The sequence below is a fragment of the Gastrolobium bilobum genome, unplaced genomic scaffold, assembly GCF_033153095.1.
Source record: "Gastrolobium bilobum isolate Gb01-03AN ecotype WA unplaced genomic scaffold, APGP_CSIRO_Gbil_v1 utg6021, whole genome shotgun sequence".
Lineage (NCBI taxonomy): Eukaryota > Viridiplantae > Streptophyta > Magnoliopsida > Fabales > Fabaceae > Gastrolobium > Gastrolobium bilobum.
In genome coordinates this window covers 678,049-694,648 of record NW_026899147.1, presented here as the reverse complement: position 1 = coordinate 694,648, position 16,600 = coordinate 678,049, and the positions used below count along the sequence as shown (strand labels likewise).

General features: G+C 29.1%; 1 protein-coding gene across 4 annotated transcripts; it reads left to right on the top strand.

Moving 5' to 3' along the window:
- Positions 1-6,104: 6,104 nt before the first annotated feature.
- LOC133287637 (protein BPS1, chloroplastic-like) lies at positions 6,105-9,925 on the top strand. Of its 4 annotated transcripts, none has more exons than XM_061485285.1 (3): positions 6,129-6,224; positions 6,946-7,049; positions 7,459-9,925. In XM_061485285.1, exon 3 carries the CDS (start codon positions 7,471-7,473, stop codon positions 8,533-8,535), a length of 1,065 nt encoding a protein of 354 aa, XP_061341269.1. In that variant the 5' UTR covers positions 6,129-6,224; positions 6,946-7,049; positions 7,459-7,470; the 3' UTR covers positions 8,536-9,925. The 4 variants fall into 4 exon arrangements, with proteins under 4 accessions (XP_061341272.1, XP_061341269.1, XP_061341270.1 ...); XM_061485286.1 differs by having other exon boundaries at positions 6,182-6,224; positions 6,900-7,049; XM_061485287.1 differs by having other exon boundaries at positions 6,208-6,224; positions 6,915-7,049.
- The last annotated feature ends 6,675 nt before the right edge of the window (positions 9,926-16,600 follow it).

The following is a 16,600-nucleotide window of genomic DNA, read 5'->3' as shown; positions in this document are numbered from 1 at the left end:
TCAACGTAAAACAAAGATTAGAGAAAGGAACGCACGCTGTAGATTTAATTTTGTTTTCCTTTCTTTATATATTTATATATATATATATATATATATATATATAATACCTTTAAAAACAAACTAATCAACGTAACAAAATATGAAAAGGACGCTGTAGTCGCTGTAGTTTTTCTTCATTTTTTTTTCATTTCTTTATATATATATATATACATATATTATTTTTACTTTATTTTATTTATTAAATCACTCAACATAGCTAAATACATGTTATGCAATGAAATGCAATGGAGCTTGGAATCATGCTTAGTGATATATCTAATGTGTTAAAAAAAAATTTAAAATACCTAATCATTTATATCTTCACACTCCATCTTCAATTTGAGACTTCTTGTAAATCCTTTGTCATCTTCAAAATATATATTCCATATTCAATAATACATAGGAGGTCTTCACTATTAGCATGAATAAAGGAGAACCATCGACACTACAATCTTGTATTAAGAAGTGAATCTTTTGGAAGGTGAAGTGGAGCTATGAGAAACGGAGGACAATGGAGTCAGGGATAACCAAGCCATAAGGAGAAACACTTTTAGAGAGAAACAAAGGAAAACAAAACATAAAATAAAAATAGCTTCGTTTATTTAAGTATCTGTTGCTGAGGCTGTGTAATTTATTGACAAGCCAAAAATGGCAACTTTGCTGGGGAAGGAGCATGATTTGAACCTGAAGGAGACAGAGAGCTATGCCTAGGTTTGCCCGGTGGAAGCACTGAAGTGGAAACTCCAAGGGCCACCGGAAAAAGAGGGTTCTCTGAGACTGTTGAAAATACGAGTCATCGAAATAAAAGAGAACACACACCAAAATTTTCCCATTTACAATTTTTTGATTTTCCCAAATTTTTTAAAAACAGGGATATTTTTGTAATTGTAACTTATTTTCCCATCTATATTTTACCTCAAACCAAACATAGACTTTATAGATCTTACCTAATTTGCCCAGTAAAATTTTTTCTAACCAAACAACTTTTTTTACATTTTCCTACCAAACTCACTTTCTAACCATTTTTCCTATCAATTACATTTCCCTAGTATTCAAAAAATTTCTCCTCAACCAAACGCTCCCTTAGTTGCTTGTGGTATTTCTTCTTCCTAATTCTCAATATTAAATGTGGAGTAGTTTGTCATATAACAATTCTCTCAAAATTTAAAATAGTACAACTTCTACCCATAATCTATCTATAACTATATATGTATTAAACTTTAATTTTTTTTAATTAGCTCAAAATTCAAGTTACTATTTCTTTTTTCATCATTCCAAAATTACATACATTGAAAATTAACCCAATTTTCACAATAGCAAAATTCACTTGAAATTCAATAAATGTAATTTGCTTAAAACTTTAATATTCTCATATTCTCATAACCTTAAAATAAATACATCGAAAAGTAACTGAACTTATATCAAATTAATTTAATTTCAATGAATTTCATTGATAATCATTTAAGTACGTTAAAATTTTCTTATCATTACAAGATAAGTACACTAAATACTAACATAATAAAATAAAAAAATTCATATGCTCTTAAAAAATAGTTAAAATTACAAATGTGATTATATGAAAAAATAATAGTTTTTTAAATTTCATGACTCTAATTAATTTTTGGAACGAGTCAAGTCCTTTTAATATCCTTTTTACCCGAATGGGAAAAGAGAACTATACAAGTATGGAACTCGAGTATACCCGTTGTACTAAATGCATGTTGCTGCATCAAATCCTCACATCCACCAATAAGTTAATCCTTGAAGTTTGAAAATTTCCTAGTTATTATGAATTATCCATATTAGTCATGTAATTAATGACATATACAACGTACTTGCACATGCCAAGTTTGAAGTCGAGTTTTAAAAATCACTAGATTAATTTAGTGGTGAGTATTTGGATAATTTATATTAAATTATGTGTTCAATTCCCATCATTGCATATAAAAAAAATTGAGTTTTGAAATCATCGTAGTTAAGCAAGCGTAATAGACTTAATTACAATACCAATTATATCAAATTTAATAAAACAAAACGTAGAGTTATAAAAATTTATTAAAAAATTAAGGAAGTTGATTTTAACTACCTCAAAATCTATAATACGTATATATACATTAGTAAAATTATTTCTCCGGCTGCTAGACGTCCAACAATAAATTTTATACTGTTGATTATTTATGATTTTTCGTATTTAGTGCTTTTACTCATTTTTGTATGATTATGTTTCTTCGAATTTATTTGTTGGACGTCAAGCGGCTGCAAAAAAATAAATTATATATATATATAGGCTTATCGTTTCTCAAGTTGCTTGAGATAACTTTATCTATGCTTACTAAATCATAACCATATAAAGATGAATTAATGGTTATAAAAGAAGAGAAAAAAAAAAGATAATCATAACCATTCAAAGATGAATCAATTAATATATGAAAATAAATAAATAAAATGACGTAGTTTCGTGTATTTAGCAGCGGTTGTAAGTTTGTAACAGTCACATATATATAAAATGAACCGCCGCAAAAATGCCTATTTTTTTGGTAGTGTTTATTGTAATATTAACTTTTAATTTTTTTTTAAATTAATTATTAAAGCTCTTTACTTTAGAGAAATTAAATTTTAGAAACTTATAAGAATGAAATTGATATTCACAGGAGTACAAGGGCTAAACTAAAACTTCAAGAAATTGATTTAGATGCAAAAGGATACGTGATACGTAAATAATAGTCTAATTTTGACGTTCATGACTTGTCTTCGAGTAAATCAAAAAAACAAATTACTTTCCTGTGAAGAAAAAGTAAATTACTTTGTACACGTATAAAGGAACTCGTTCATATAATAATTATTGAAATTAATGTTTCTTATATTATAAAAAATAATTTTATCTCTTACATATATATAAAAATATATAAGGGTCATTTGAAAAGAAGAGAAAAAAAAATATATGAACCCTAAATATTTTAATGTGATGATAGAAATAAAATTATCCCTTAAAATACAAAAAATATCAATACCAAAATTATTTATCGGATCTCATGTACAAATCATGTAGATAACAAAGATATTCAAACAAAATGTTAGTTTCTGGTATGCAATGTTGTCAAAATCTAGTTTCTACGTAGAAATGGAACGGAATGGTAGAAACGTAAATCGTAGAAATGACACAAAACGTAAAATTTTTACTACTTAAAGTCAAGAATCAAGATATAAAATTATATATATATATATATATATATATATATATATATATATATATATATATATATATATATATATGCATGTAAATTTTTTTACATAAATTACTACTCAAAATTCAATGAATAACTTCATATTTAAAATATATAAGTCACATAACTATATAAGACATAAGTTCAAAAATACAAAAAAAGTTTAACAACGCCTATAACCAAGTTCCACAACATCAAAAGAATAAAGTTTAACAACTCTTAAATGAAAATACAGCGACCTCGCGTGAGGAATTTGGTTTTTTCAAATAGCTAGAAGAAGATACTATGCATTTGATTTGGGGAAATGGAAATAGGTTTTTTTTATTTTATTAAAAAAATAAAGATAAAACCAATCATGGGTTAAAAGTTGACCTAATTTGATTTTTTTTTTTTTTGATAACAACCTAATTTGATTTTTGGTTTAAATAAAAACTTGTGTTTCCACCGTTTTTATGTTTTTAGACGTAATTGTTTTTATCAATTTTTACTAAAGAGAGTCTTTACTTACGTTTTAAGACGTATCACCTTAGTAAAAACGTAAAAACGTAAGTTTTTATATTTTTACACTAGTTTTTAACAAAAATGCTAGTATGATTTCAATACTCAAGAGTAAGGCTTATATCACATATTTTTAACATTGTTTTTTTGGCGAGAACAATGGCCAATGTGCCACACTTTTGCCTTTTATATACCAGACTATCACGTGAACAGTAAAATTCATCAGACTGTCACGTGTTGAAGTTCGCTACTATTGGTAGCGAACTTGGTAACTAGTGATTTTTTTGACACATGACACGCTTTTGCAGGAAAAATTGACTGTCACATGTTCAAATTCGATACGACTTGTAGCGAACTTGGTAGCCAATAATTTCGTCAAACGGGACACACTCTTGCAGGAAAAGCTGACTGAACGAAGTTTGCTACCAGGTGCGCTATGTGGCACAATCTTGTTGCACTATCAGAATTAATGTGCCAATCACAATCAAAAGAAGAAAACGAAGGAAAAATGCTATTTAATTAATGTACTAATTATCAATCACAATTAATGCATCAATCACCAATCATAATTAATTTTGATTGCAATTAATGTACCAATAACCAATCACAATTAATTTTGATTGCAATTAATGTACCAATCACGGATAACAATTAATGTAGCAATCAAAATTAATTGTGATTGGTGATTGATACATTAATTATTTGTGATACCATTGTTACAAATTCGAATGATGTTTGTGAGAGATAAAATATGTCAAATGAGGTTTCATTACGTAGATCTCGAAAAATTATGTGAAATAAAATAAAAAATATCTTATTTGGATATCCGAATCAAAAGTTATTGCCTTTCGAAATAATTGATGATTGGTACATTAATTGTGATTAATACAATCAAAATTAATCCTATTGGTACACTAATTGTGATTAGTACATTAATTGTGATTGGTGATTGGTATATTAATTAAAGGAAAAAAGAAGTATAATGTTGTAGGAAAATGTTTAGGTAATGTTATAGAGATAGAGATGGTGGGACCCACCCTTGTTTTCAAAAACCAAAAAAATAAACAAGTGTGGGTCCCACCATCTCTATCTCTATAACATTACCTAAACATTTTCCTACAACATTATACTTCTATTTCCATTAATTAAATAACATTTTTCCTTCGTTTTTTTATTGTGATTGGTACATTAATTCTTATTGGACAACGAGAGTGTGCCGCATAGCACACCAAGTTCGTTATCCCTAATAGCGAACTTGGTCTAGTTAGTTTTTCCTACGCAAATGTGTCACATGCCACGAAATTATTGATTACCAAGTTTCTATCAATCGTAACGAACTTGAATAAGTGACAGACAACTTTTAATGCTAAAATGTGTCACGTATGACAAAATTATTCACTATCAAATTCACTCATAGTCATAGCGAATTTCAAATTTCAATGCGTAACAATATAATAAAAATATACTATTCAAATAACATATTGGTAAAAAATTGTCAAAAACTCGTCAGTGTTCCTTTTTGCCGAGTAAAACCAGGAAATAAAAACTATGGTCTGGTCAACTTGCTTGTGAGTGGGCCCACTCTGCTGACATTTTCTTATCTTAGAACGCGTATGCACCTCCAACCAATCATGTGCTTGGCTAGCATGAAGCTTAAAAGGCTAAATTCAAGGTTAAGAAAAAGTAAAAATCATTTAAAAATACTAAAAATCTTCAAAAAAAATAAACTTTATTTTTTTGGATAATATTTATATCTTCAACTGAAGATAATTTTATTCGTTTAAAAAATATAAAAGTATGTTATTTAATCAAAAGTATTAAATTTTATTGTAAGAGACACAAAAATTATATGAAAGAAAGTGAGAATTTTTTTTAATTTAAATATTAAATAAAAAATAATTTTAACTGAAAGACAGTCCCTTAAAAAGTGAATGAAGGAGGATACATGTAATTTAAAAAAAAAAAACAAATATTTTTCTGGAATAAACTGAGAGATAATGGTCTGAATCTGAAATTAATAATGAAATTTTTTTGTATCATTTTAAAAGAATAAAATTATATCATTTTAAATGAGAAAATAAAAAAAATTATAAAAAAAAAATCGATGAGAAAAATTTAAATGCTTAAATCCCATCTCTTTACGAGAGTTGAGAGTAAAAGAATTTAAAGTACGATACACTTTTTACTCATTAATAAATCAGAAGAATAGAAGTTTCTCCGTAGTGGGTTGTTACCTGATTAACGAATAGAAAAATAACAAAAACAAATAGAGGTATCCGATGGCGTGACGGACCAATAATGTAACTCCACGTGTCCCCCTTCCCAACGAAAAATCAGGCGAGCATACTCGATCTATCAAAATCACCACAAACGAAGAACTCGTGAACATTTCAAAGAGAAGAAAACTCTATCTGATATCGAATCTCTCTGAAACTTTTTCTTTCTCTTCGATTCTTCTTTCAGGTAACAATTATCTCCTTCACTCTTTGCTTCCAAAAGTGAAAAAAAAAACTTTTGATTTTTATTTCGAAAAAAAAAACTGGAATTAGGATTTTTATTTTTCCTCTATTTTTTTTCTGTGTCTTTTTGCGAGTTAATATGATAATCGGTGATTTTCTTTGGTTTGATTGGTTTCTAGTTCGACGATCTAAAAGTTTTTGATAAAGTTTAGATGATTTGACTTTTTTTGGTAGTTTTTTTTTTTTTTTTATATGAATTTTGAGACTTGCGTGGTTCATGATTCGATGTTTTGAATTTGACTTCTTTTGTTTGAAGTTTTATAGTTTTTGGATTTAGATCTGAACAGGAATAGTATTGACGGTTGGAAGGAAGAGAATTTTTTATGAATATTGGGATTTACTATTGTTGTCCCTCGTTTGGATTTTGGTTCCAATTATTATTATTATTATTATTATTATTATTGGGTATAGGTTCCTATAATTTCATACTAAAGGTTTTGTTCCCTCGGTGAAAACTATTGGGATTAAAATCTACTTTAAAATTTCTTTTAAGGGAAAATCTGTTTAGTTGGCTGCTAATTTCTGATTCCGTTATGGGTTTGCTTTCTTTGTTTTTCTTTTAATGATTGGGAGGATTTGACTTTGCCACGATTTACTATTAATTCGCTGGTTATTTAAGATGGAACAAATGCAGCCCGGTGCTATAAAGCTCCCGCTCTGTGCAGGGGACAAGGAAGGTGTGCCTTGGCACAATGGTTGATATTGTCACCATGTGACTCGGAGGTCACAGGTTTGATGATTCTTGTAAATAGCATCTTGCAAATGCAAGGTAAATTGGTTTAAATGATCTCATACCTTGTTTGAGCTTGAATACTGAAAAGTGAATTAAATGTTTATCATAATACTAAAAGAATGGTATGTGATAAGGGAAGAAGTGTTGTTTATAGTGGCTATAGGAGTGGGAATTATGTCATGCTGCCATTGGCAGTATTGTCAGAATTTCATATCTAATTTATTTTTTGTTAGTTTTGCTTCAAAACTGGCTAGTAAAAAGGCATATGTATAGTTTTAATTATCAGTGCACAAATAAGACTTAATATTTCCTTTTTATTGTTGTGTGTTGAGACCTTTTGATAGTTGTGTACTGTTTGTGTGCACAAATATTATCTCTTTTACTTGCTCCCTACCTAAATGTTATAATTTCAACATATCTTACTTTTTAATTTTTCTTGTTGTAGTAAAACGTCTAAATGAGTCGCCCACAGAATCCACATCCACCCCGATCTTTATTCCCTTTTGGAAATCCTTTTCGGATGATATCACCTAAAGGCTCTCGCATGTCTCCGCAACTTCATGCAATATTACAAGCTTTTGAGGTAACATTGGCAGAGAGGCTGAGAAAGCTTATGCCCAAAAGCAAGGATGAAATCCTTAGCTTGCCTTGGATGACTTTAGCTATGAAGTCACTTTGTGAAACTCATAATGACATACAAACCCTTATTACAGATCTTGAGCTGCCCGTGAGTGAGTGGGATGACAAATGGATTGATGTGTACTTGGACACAAGTGTGAAATTGCTAGATATATGCAATGCATATAGCTCTGAGTTCTCACGTCTGAATCAAGGAAATCTTCCTCTTAAGTGCGCACTGCACAATTTAGACTCTGCTTCTTCAAAGCTGTTTATTCGGGCCTGTTCTTTCCTTGATGAATGGAGGCAACATGTTAATTCTAGGAACCCTAGAATTGAGAAATGTAGCACCATTTTAAATAATCTTGTGGGATCACTTGATCTTCCCAAGGTTAAAAATTCTGCTAAAGGTAAGGTTTTGATGCAAGCTTTGTATGGAGTTATGGTGGAGACTGTATTTGTTTGCAGTGTGTTTGCTGCGGCATTCTCTGGTTCTTCAAAGAAGTTGTTAGATTTGAATGTGGCTGACATGTATTCATGGGCTCCAGCTTTTAAAAGTTTGCAGAATCTTGTAAATGAGGAAATTAGAGAAAGGTTTTCCAGTGGGAAATTTACTGTATTGAATGAGTTGGGAGCGGTTGATGCCTTTGTGAAGGAACTATATCCCACTATCCAGGGTGGTGTAGATACCATTGAGACAGAATCGTTTCCGAAGACTGTTGAGGAATTAGGCAGGGCTGCAGAGAAGCTTTCACAAGGATTAGAACTTCTTGCAAAGGGAGTGGATGGTTTTTTTCAAACAGTTTTGACCAGTCGTGATGCTTTGCTATCCTCTGTGAGGTTAGATAAAACTGTAAATGATGTTGTCCCTAGCCGTAATTTAGGTCAGCAAGTAGTCTACTGAATATGCATTAGCTTGGTAGATATTGGTGGGTTGTTGGGGTTTTCTATTGTAGTATTCGGTCTTTTATTTGGCTTGTTATTTCAAGGTAGCGTGAGTTATAGGTTATACGATAGTATTCTTGAGCTGAAATGTATATATGTGAGTGGGATGTTCTGTGTAATGTCGAACTACAATAATATATTAGAAGTTTTATTGTGCCTTCATAATAGGTAGCAACCTGGTATGTGTTAGCTTTACCTTGTATCAGAATTCGAAGATGTATCGTACGGTAATTTACGTCTCTTCAAAATGGGATTTAGCTTTAGATTTTGTGTTCACTTGATCGAATATCGTATGTATCTTTTATCACTTAGCATATTTAATGGCACGTGTTTATCATCCAATAATACTATACTAAATAGAATGGTGATACTCTGCCGATTCCAAGTGCAACACATTCTATATCTGCAACTCTTTATATCATCGAATCAATTAACGAGAGATGTTTTGATTTGGGGAAAATCTGCTGTGTTTCAATTTTGCTGAACAGTTGGCGTTGGATTTTTGAAAACTAAGTGAATTGGTGGTGAAGAGAATACATGCTCTGTTGAGTTTATATTTTCTGGAACCTTTTAGTTGACCTTTGTTATGAGAATTCATCATGAATTAGTTCTTTAATAATTAGTTCGTTTCATAATTAATAATAGGCTATGGTATAGTATCCTCACTAACTTTATTTGATGTACATTTTACCCCTTGAAATTTGAAATCGTGCAATTTGCCCCCTAATTTTTATTGATGATGGATCTTAACCACATTAACAATGTTATGAAGTTTGCATTGTTTTGATTTCTCCTTCCTCAATATCACCGAAAAAAAGAAGTTCCTCAACTACAATATCCTCCATTTTTTTGCTGATTTAACACACACATTTTGAATTTCACATGTTAGCTTCTCTAAAATGATATCGTAGTTCTAGATCCTCGGGCAAAGGAGACCGCACCTTCGGCTTCTCATGGCGCACATGGAGGTAACAAGTCACAGTACCATCAGGGGTCATCATCCCTTGCAGCATGATTTTCTTGGTGCACATACCATACCTCCAAAGCTCATCTCAACAGAAGGTGTAGCTGTTGGCAGACTCAGTGAAGAATCTCTTCATTGGGAACAAGAAGATCAGCTTCTGCTGTGTTGGGTTGTCATCATAGGTTACTCAAGCTGTTCTTTTTCAAGGGCAAGTAAAGACATGGCCTATACTTTGACAGTTATCTGCCACTCTCCTTGCCCCCCACCCCCCCCCCCCCCCCCCCCCAACACACACATGACACAACTATAGTACCATTTTCATTATTTAGCAATTCTAATTCATGTAATGTAATTGTTTATATAAATAGTCTGTCTAGATGTAAGGATACAGCACTTAAACTATTGCTGAGATGAAAAAATTTTTAGTGTTGGCTTGCATCTTCTAGTTTCCCAGCTTTGTAATCTTCATTTTTTATTTTAATTAGTTCATCTCCAAATTTTCTCAGAAACAAAAAGAAATTAGTTTATTTATTTAATCATAAACCATTTCTTCTACATAATTGATCTTATTATATCTTGCAAATACTCTTCAATATCTTACTATATAGAAAGGAGAACCAAACTTTGGAAAGTTTGCTGACGTGTCGCTCTCTCTTTCATTCTCAGCTTTGTGTTCACACTAGAGGATAGTTTGAAAAGTTACTTCTTTTAGAAAAAAAATTTATTTCGTAAATAAAAAATTCTAAAAAGGAGGGAGAGTCTCTAAAATTATAAAATACTTGGTGGCAGACAACTGTATTAATGACCTTCGAAATTCGAAATTTGAAATGGGTGGAAAAAATAATTCAAAATATATAGTGGAAGACACATGTATTAATGATCCACTACTTTCTGCATGGATAGGTGGAAAAGTATTAATATCTCATTACTTTTTGCATTGGTAGGTGGAAAAGTATTCAAATTCAAAATTTAAACTTAAAGGTGGGAAAAGAGGTCATCATTAATATCTCACTACTTTCTGCATAGGTAATTGTTAACCCCATTAATATCCTACTATTGGGCTTAATTATTAAAAAACGAAATTATTTTGTGTATAAATATAATATGTGTTACTGGGTCTTTTCATTTGATAATTAGCTTTTGTGCATATGTTTCTTCTCTTCTCTGTCTATTTATCTTCTTCATCTTATCAAGTTCTTCTTCTATTAGATAAACATGTAATATTTTTCATTTTTTTTGTAGCACTATTGTAGAGTAAAGCTGACGGGATGATTTGGAATCACTAGAATATGTATTTCTTTACTTCCTCAGAGGAAGGTATGACATTTTTCTCTATCTTTTTTTCTTCTACAAGTATTTTTTTTTCCATAACACAATATTGTGATATGCTTTTTTTTTTTAACAATTGTATGTATGCGTTTTGTAGGGTGGAAGAATCCATGCTATTGTCAAGTTGTTCTTCTATTAGATGAACATATAATTTTTTTTTTTTTTTTTTTTTGCAGCTCTGTTGTAAAGCAAAGCCGACGAAAGGATTTGGAATATCACAAGCATGAGTGTACTTTGTGGGAGCGGTATGTAGATCAAGTACAAACTTTCTTGGCAAATAATCAATCTCCTCAAAATGTTGAAAACATATTTCAGGGTTTTTATAACTTTTTCTCATTTTATGCTTATGTTTCAGGGTAATCAATGAGGAAAACGCGAAAAATGCATAATGGTGGAAAATTAAAAGATCAAGGCTTTATAATAGTGAAAGCAAACAATCTACCACAAAATCAACATCACCAATGAAATTAAGGTTAAGAAGAAGAAGAACGGTTTGTGAGTATATTAGATGGAAGAAGAAGATATGGGTTACTCTCTTTTAGTTTTTCAATTTTGATTTTTTTTATTTGTTATTTCAATTGCATATGTTTCGAATCAAAGACCCCAAAGTGAGCCTTGATTTTTATTCTCGCGTTTTGGGCATGTTCATTCGAAAAGCCACCTAGGCATGCCTTCTCAAACCATAGAATCTTTTGTAGCTTCTCATTGTACACCCAAATTATACGAGATTCATTACATTTATTTTACTAATAATAATTGCTAATTTCTTTCGTTATATTTTTTTTTTATAATTTTAATAAGATTAAAACTAAAATGATACGTTTTAATTTTTTTAGAGTCATTTATAATATGTTCCTCTTGCCTTACACTACAATTCGAGTTGTTTACTTTGTTATGTTAATCAATTATCGTTAATGTAGATAGCACCCCAATTATGGTATATGTTACTTACAAACAGATTTTTATAGTATATGTTACCTACAAACAGATTTTAAAGCACGCACAGTCATAACTTTCTTGGAGATGTAACTCATAGCGAGTGCTATATTAACACTCATTACGTAAATTAATGATGTAACATGTTTAATTTGAAAAATAAGAGGGGGCATTTTATTAGTATGTTTATTGAGATTAATTAATTTTTTGGGTCTAAAAAAGAACAAAAATGCAGCAATTATACCATTACATGTTCTGCATTGGTAATTGCAGCAACTATTTATACGTTCTGCATTTATTAAATTATTTTTTGAAAAAAGATTTTTTAATATTCATTTTCTAAAATAATTAGTATATGGATAGTTTCTGAGAAGTGATTAGTCGTTATCTAAGTGACGCGACCTTTAGCTTTTCCATGACAAGCGCACCATCTTCGATGCAAATATAATTAAACCCTCCAATATTCTATAAATTTTCAAATTGGTGTGTTGTTCTTCTCACTCTTTAGAGAATCTCAAAAACCAAGCTCCATAATTAAACATTAATTCTTCACAAAAAAATTGGCGATGGAGACGTGATTTCCATTGGCAAGATGAGCGGTGACTTATTGTTTGAAGAAGCTTAAGTGGGAAATTATTATATCTATTAGTAAAATTTTCAATGTATATATTATGTCTATTGAGCTTAATTATTATATCAATTAGTAAACTTTTCAAATTTGAAATTGAAATAATTTGATAGGTGTGAAGTGAAAAGAATTTGAAGTTGGTATAGATGGGAAAAGAATTTAACATATTTTAGTATGAGACAACCGTATTAAATTTCTACTATTTTTTACATGGGAATTGTTAACCCTCATTTTAAAAAACATTGAATACTTTTTTCATATTTATCGAAAAATCAAAAGACTTAAAGAAAAGAGTTCAGGCATTAATTAGTGGCAGACATGTGCATTAATATCTCAATTCTTTTTTATTAATTAAACGAAAAAAATATTTAAAATTATAAAAATATACTTTAAAATAAAGTAAATTAAAATCTGAACAAAAAATAATGATACAAAAAGGAAAAAAAAATTATACAAGAAACTTTTTAAAAAATACTTAAGATAAATATTTTAAATGTATATATATATATGTATATAATATAAATTAAAAGAGAAAAAAATTATTTCTTAAAAGTATGTATAATTAATTCTATTATCATGTTGAATTTTAAATTTTAAAATTAAATATATTAGAAAAAATCAAACTTTCATTCTTTTGATGTAAGAGTGTAATTAACACAATTTTCTATGTCGTGAATGATTACCTAGAAGCTATTACTTGGAGAATGTGTACAGACCTCTATGAATGTTTCCCTTTATTTTTTGCACAGAAAATTGTTAAGCCTATTAATTTATTATTATGTCTATTGGAAGGGAAAATCTTTAATACTTAAAATTTAAACTTTTTAAATTTGAATTTTGAACTTGAAAGGTGGGAAAAGATTCAACATTTAATATTTTCCACTACTTTCTGCATGAAAAATTATTAAGCATATTAATGATAGTTATTATTATGTTTATTGGGCTTAATTATTATGTATAAAATAAATTTATTTTTAATAAAATTTATTAATTAAACGAATTTTTTTTTTAAAATTATAAAAATATACTTTAAAATGAAGTAGATTTTATAATTAAAATCTTAACTTAAAATAATGATAAAAAAGGAAAAAAAATTCGTACAAGAATCTTTTTAGAAAATACTTAATATAAATATTTTAAAATTATATATATATATATATATATATGTATATAATATAAATTAAAAGAGAAAAAAATTATTTTTTAAAAGTATGTATAATTAATTCTATTATCATGTTGAATTCCTAAATCTTATTTTGATTTTTGTAAATACAAATTTGTAAAATTTCAAATACAAATGACACAAATCCTTGCAAAAAATAATTATTTATTATTATTATTTAAATATGATTGTAATAAATGAAAGTCTATCTCTGAGATAAAATATATAAACCTAAATGTGACGATAAGAATATTTTTGTGTGGATAAATATAAAAATCTAGTGCATGTTGATAGTTAGAGGTGGCAAACTGGGCTCGGCCCGAAGAGCCGGCCCACCAACACTTTTTTTATAATTAAATTAAAATTTCATCATTCTTCTTTTATAATTAATTCCTAAATCTGATTTTAATTTTTGTAAATACAAATTTGTAAAATTTAAAATACTAATGACATAAATCCTTTCAAAAAATAATTATTTACATAAAATGCTGATAGTTAAATGTTGCAAACTGGGCTTGGCCCAGAGGGCCTGCCCACCCCGCCTGCCAACACGTTTTAATAATTAAATTAAAATTTCACTATTCTTCTTTTATAATTAAATTCCTAATTCAGATTTCAATTTTTGTAAATACTAATTTATAAAATTTCAAATACTAACGACACATATCCTTGCAAAAAAAATTATTTATTATTATTTTGTAAATCTAATTGTAATAAATGAAAGTTCATCTTTGAGATAAAATATAAAAACCTAGACGCAACTATAAGAGCTTTTTTTTGAGGATAAATATAAAAACCTATTACATGCTAATAGTTAGAGGTGGCAAACTGGGCTCGGCCCACCAACATATTTTTGTAATTAAATTAAAATTTCACTATTCTTTTTTTATAATTAAAATTTCACTATTCTTTTTTTCCCGTGCATCGCACGATTTATAACTTTGAATGAGTTTTTTATGTAGGGTGCTAATTTGGAATGTTATTCAAGAAAACTTAACGTTCTTAATGAAAAATTCATGTTATTTAAGGTCAACATAAAAAAAAAACAATTTAGAGTCATATAATGAGCCAAGATATAATGTTTCAAGTGTTTGAAGCAGCGAAGCTATTGTCACCTCATTCTTTACGTTTTTGGTGGACCCGAATGTATGTTGTTGTTTTTTAAAAATTTATCATCGTGGGTTCTTTATATTGTTACAAGTTTTTAGCATGTGTATTAATTTGATGCTGTTTAGACACATTTGTTCCAGTGTAAGGAAGAAATATGACTCATACATGGTCATTTGATTAATTTTCTTTCAAATCCCTTTCAGACAACGTTTTTTGGGTTCTAAAAAAAAACCATTTTTTTTGCTGAGACTATTACTTCTGGAGTTAACATATTAGCGTAATTTATTTAATGAGCATTTGCATTTTGTATCACATGCCTAAATATGATGGTAGAAGAGGATATTCCTGGAAATGCATAAACATAGAAAATCACATGTTTGGTATGTGTTGAACTCATCCCTTCAATGATTGCTCCAGAATGATACTGAATTTATAGTGTTTTCTGATTATAGGTACAAGCTGATCTTTTAATTCCATATTTGCTTAGTCTGTTTGTTACCTTGATTTTATTAGTGACTGTTATAGTTAGCAATAAGTTGTATGCATTTTTCTCTTTTTAGCCATCCTCTTTTTAACATAGTCAACTATGGCGTATTTATTTTTTCCATAACTCATCGAGTAGATAACTATATTTGATTTCCATAATATTGATCACTCTGGATAGCAATTTTTTTTTACGATTGATATTTCTAAAATTATGTGTCAATGCTGTAGTTTTTTCAATCTAAAATATAAAACAAGATAGCAACACGAGTTTTTGTAAGTATAAGGTTTGCAGTGCGATTAACCAACCACGGCGGACGACAAATATTTTGTTTTTTTTCTCCCGAACATCGCATAGGTAATTCACTAGTTATACTTAAAATAACATACAGTCCGTACCCAAAATAATAAACAGTCAAGTTGTTTATTTTTTCATTCTTCCAAGTTAGTTAAACTTGAAACTGTATCTTTTTTTATTTTTGGGACCATAATTATTGAAATTGTTGTCTTTGTGTCAAGTGTTGACCGGATTTAAATGAAAAAAAAAAAAAACCTTAAAACTCTTTTTGCATATAGCATCTTTTTCTTAACAAAAAAATATGAACCAAAATAAGAGAAACAAATCATTTTCAAATTTAAGTTGAAATTTTTTTTGAGGGCAACTTAGATCCTATAATTTTACTTTCAGTATGATGTTGCTTTATGGTTCTTCTTAGTACTGTTGGCAAATTTATCATTAAATTTTATACAATAATCGTCAAGGAATGAATGATAGTCTCAACTAGACAAAATCATAGACAGTATATATCACTGAATTTTCACATGAACATAAGAATGCGAGGAAGACCTATATTTCCAAGGCTTGACCTCTGGAATTTGTTTGGATACAATTTCGGACCCTGGGAAGTTTCTTTTCTATTCACTTTCATTTTCAATGACCAACTTTTGGACGACGATGGAAATAAGGAATGAAAACAAAAGACAAAGAAAGAAACAAAGACTGACCAAGAAACATAAGAAAACGCACAGATTTTGATTAACAGAAAAAAAGAAGAAAAGAATATTGACTTAGTTCGAGCCTACGAAACACCGGCACTCCAAAAACCCTGACGTATTGTGTCCGACACTCTTCGACACTCTGACACTCCCCGACATTCTAACACGCATTATGAAAATTCAAAAAAAGGTTCAAGGATTGTGTTGAGGATTGTGTTGCGTTGAGTTTTTAGTTCCAACTGTTAGATTTGTTGGATTACAATTACTATTTTATTAACTTTAATATAAATATTTGGGATATATTATGTTTTTTTGCAAAATTGATGAATATTACAAGTTTGGTTTCATTTTTTTGTTAAATTATTGAATATTAAATATAATATACATTACATAAATTAAAAATATTATTTAATATC

Coding starts and splice junctions, on each gene's coding strand:
- LOC133287637 (XM_061485288.1), top strand. CDS start 7,471: ATGAGTCGCCCACAGAATCCACATCCACCCCGATCTTTATTCCCTTTT.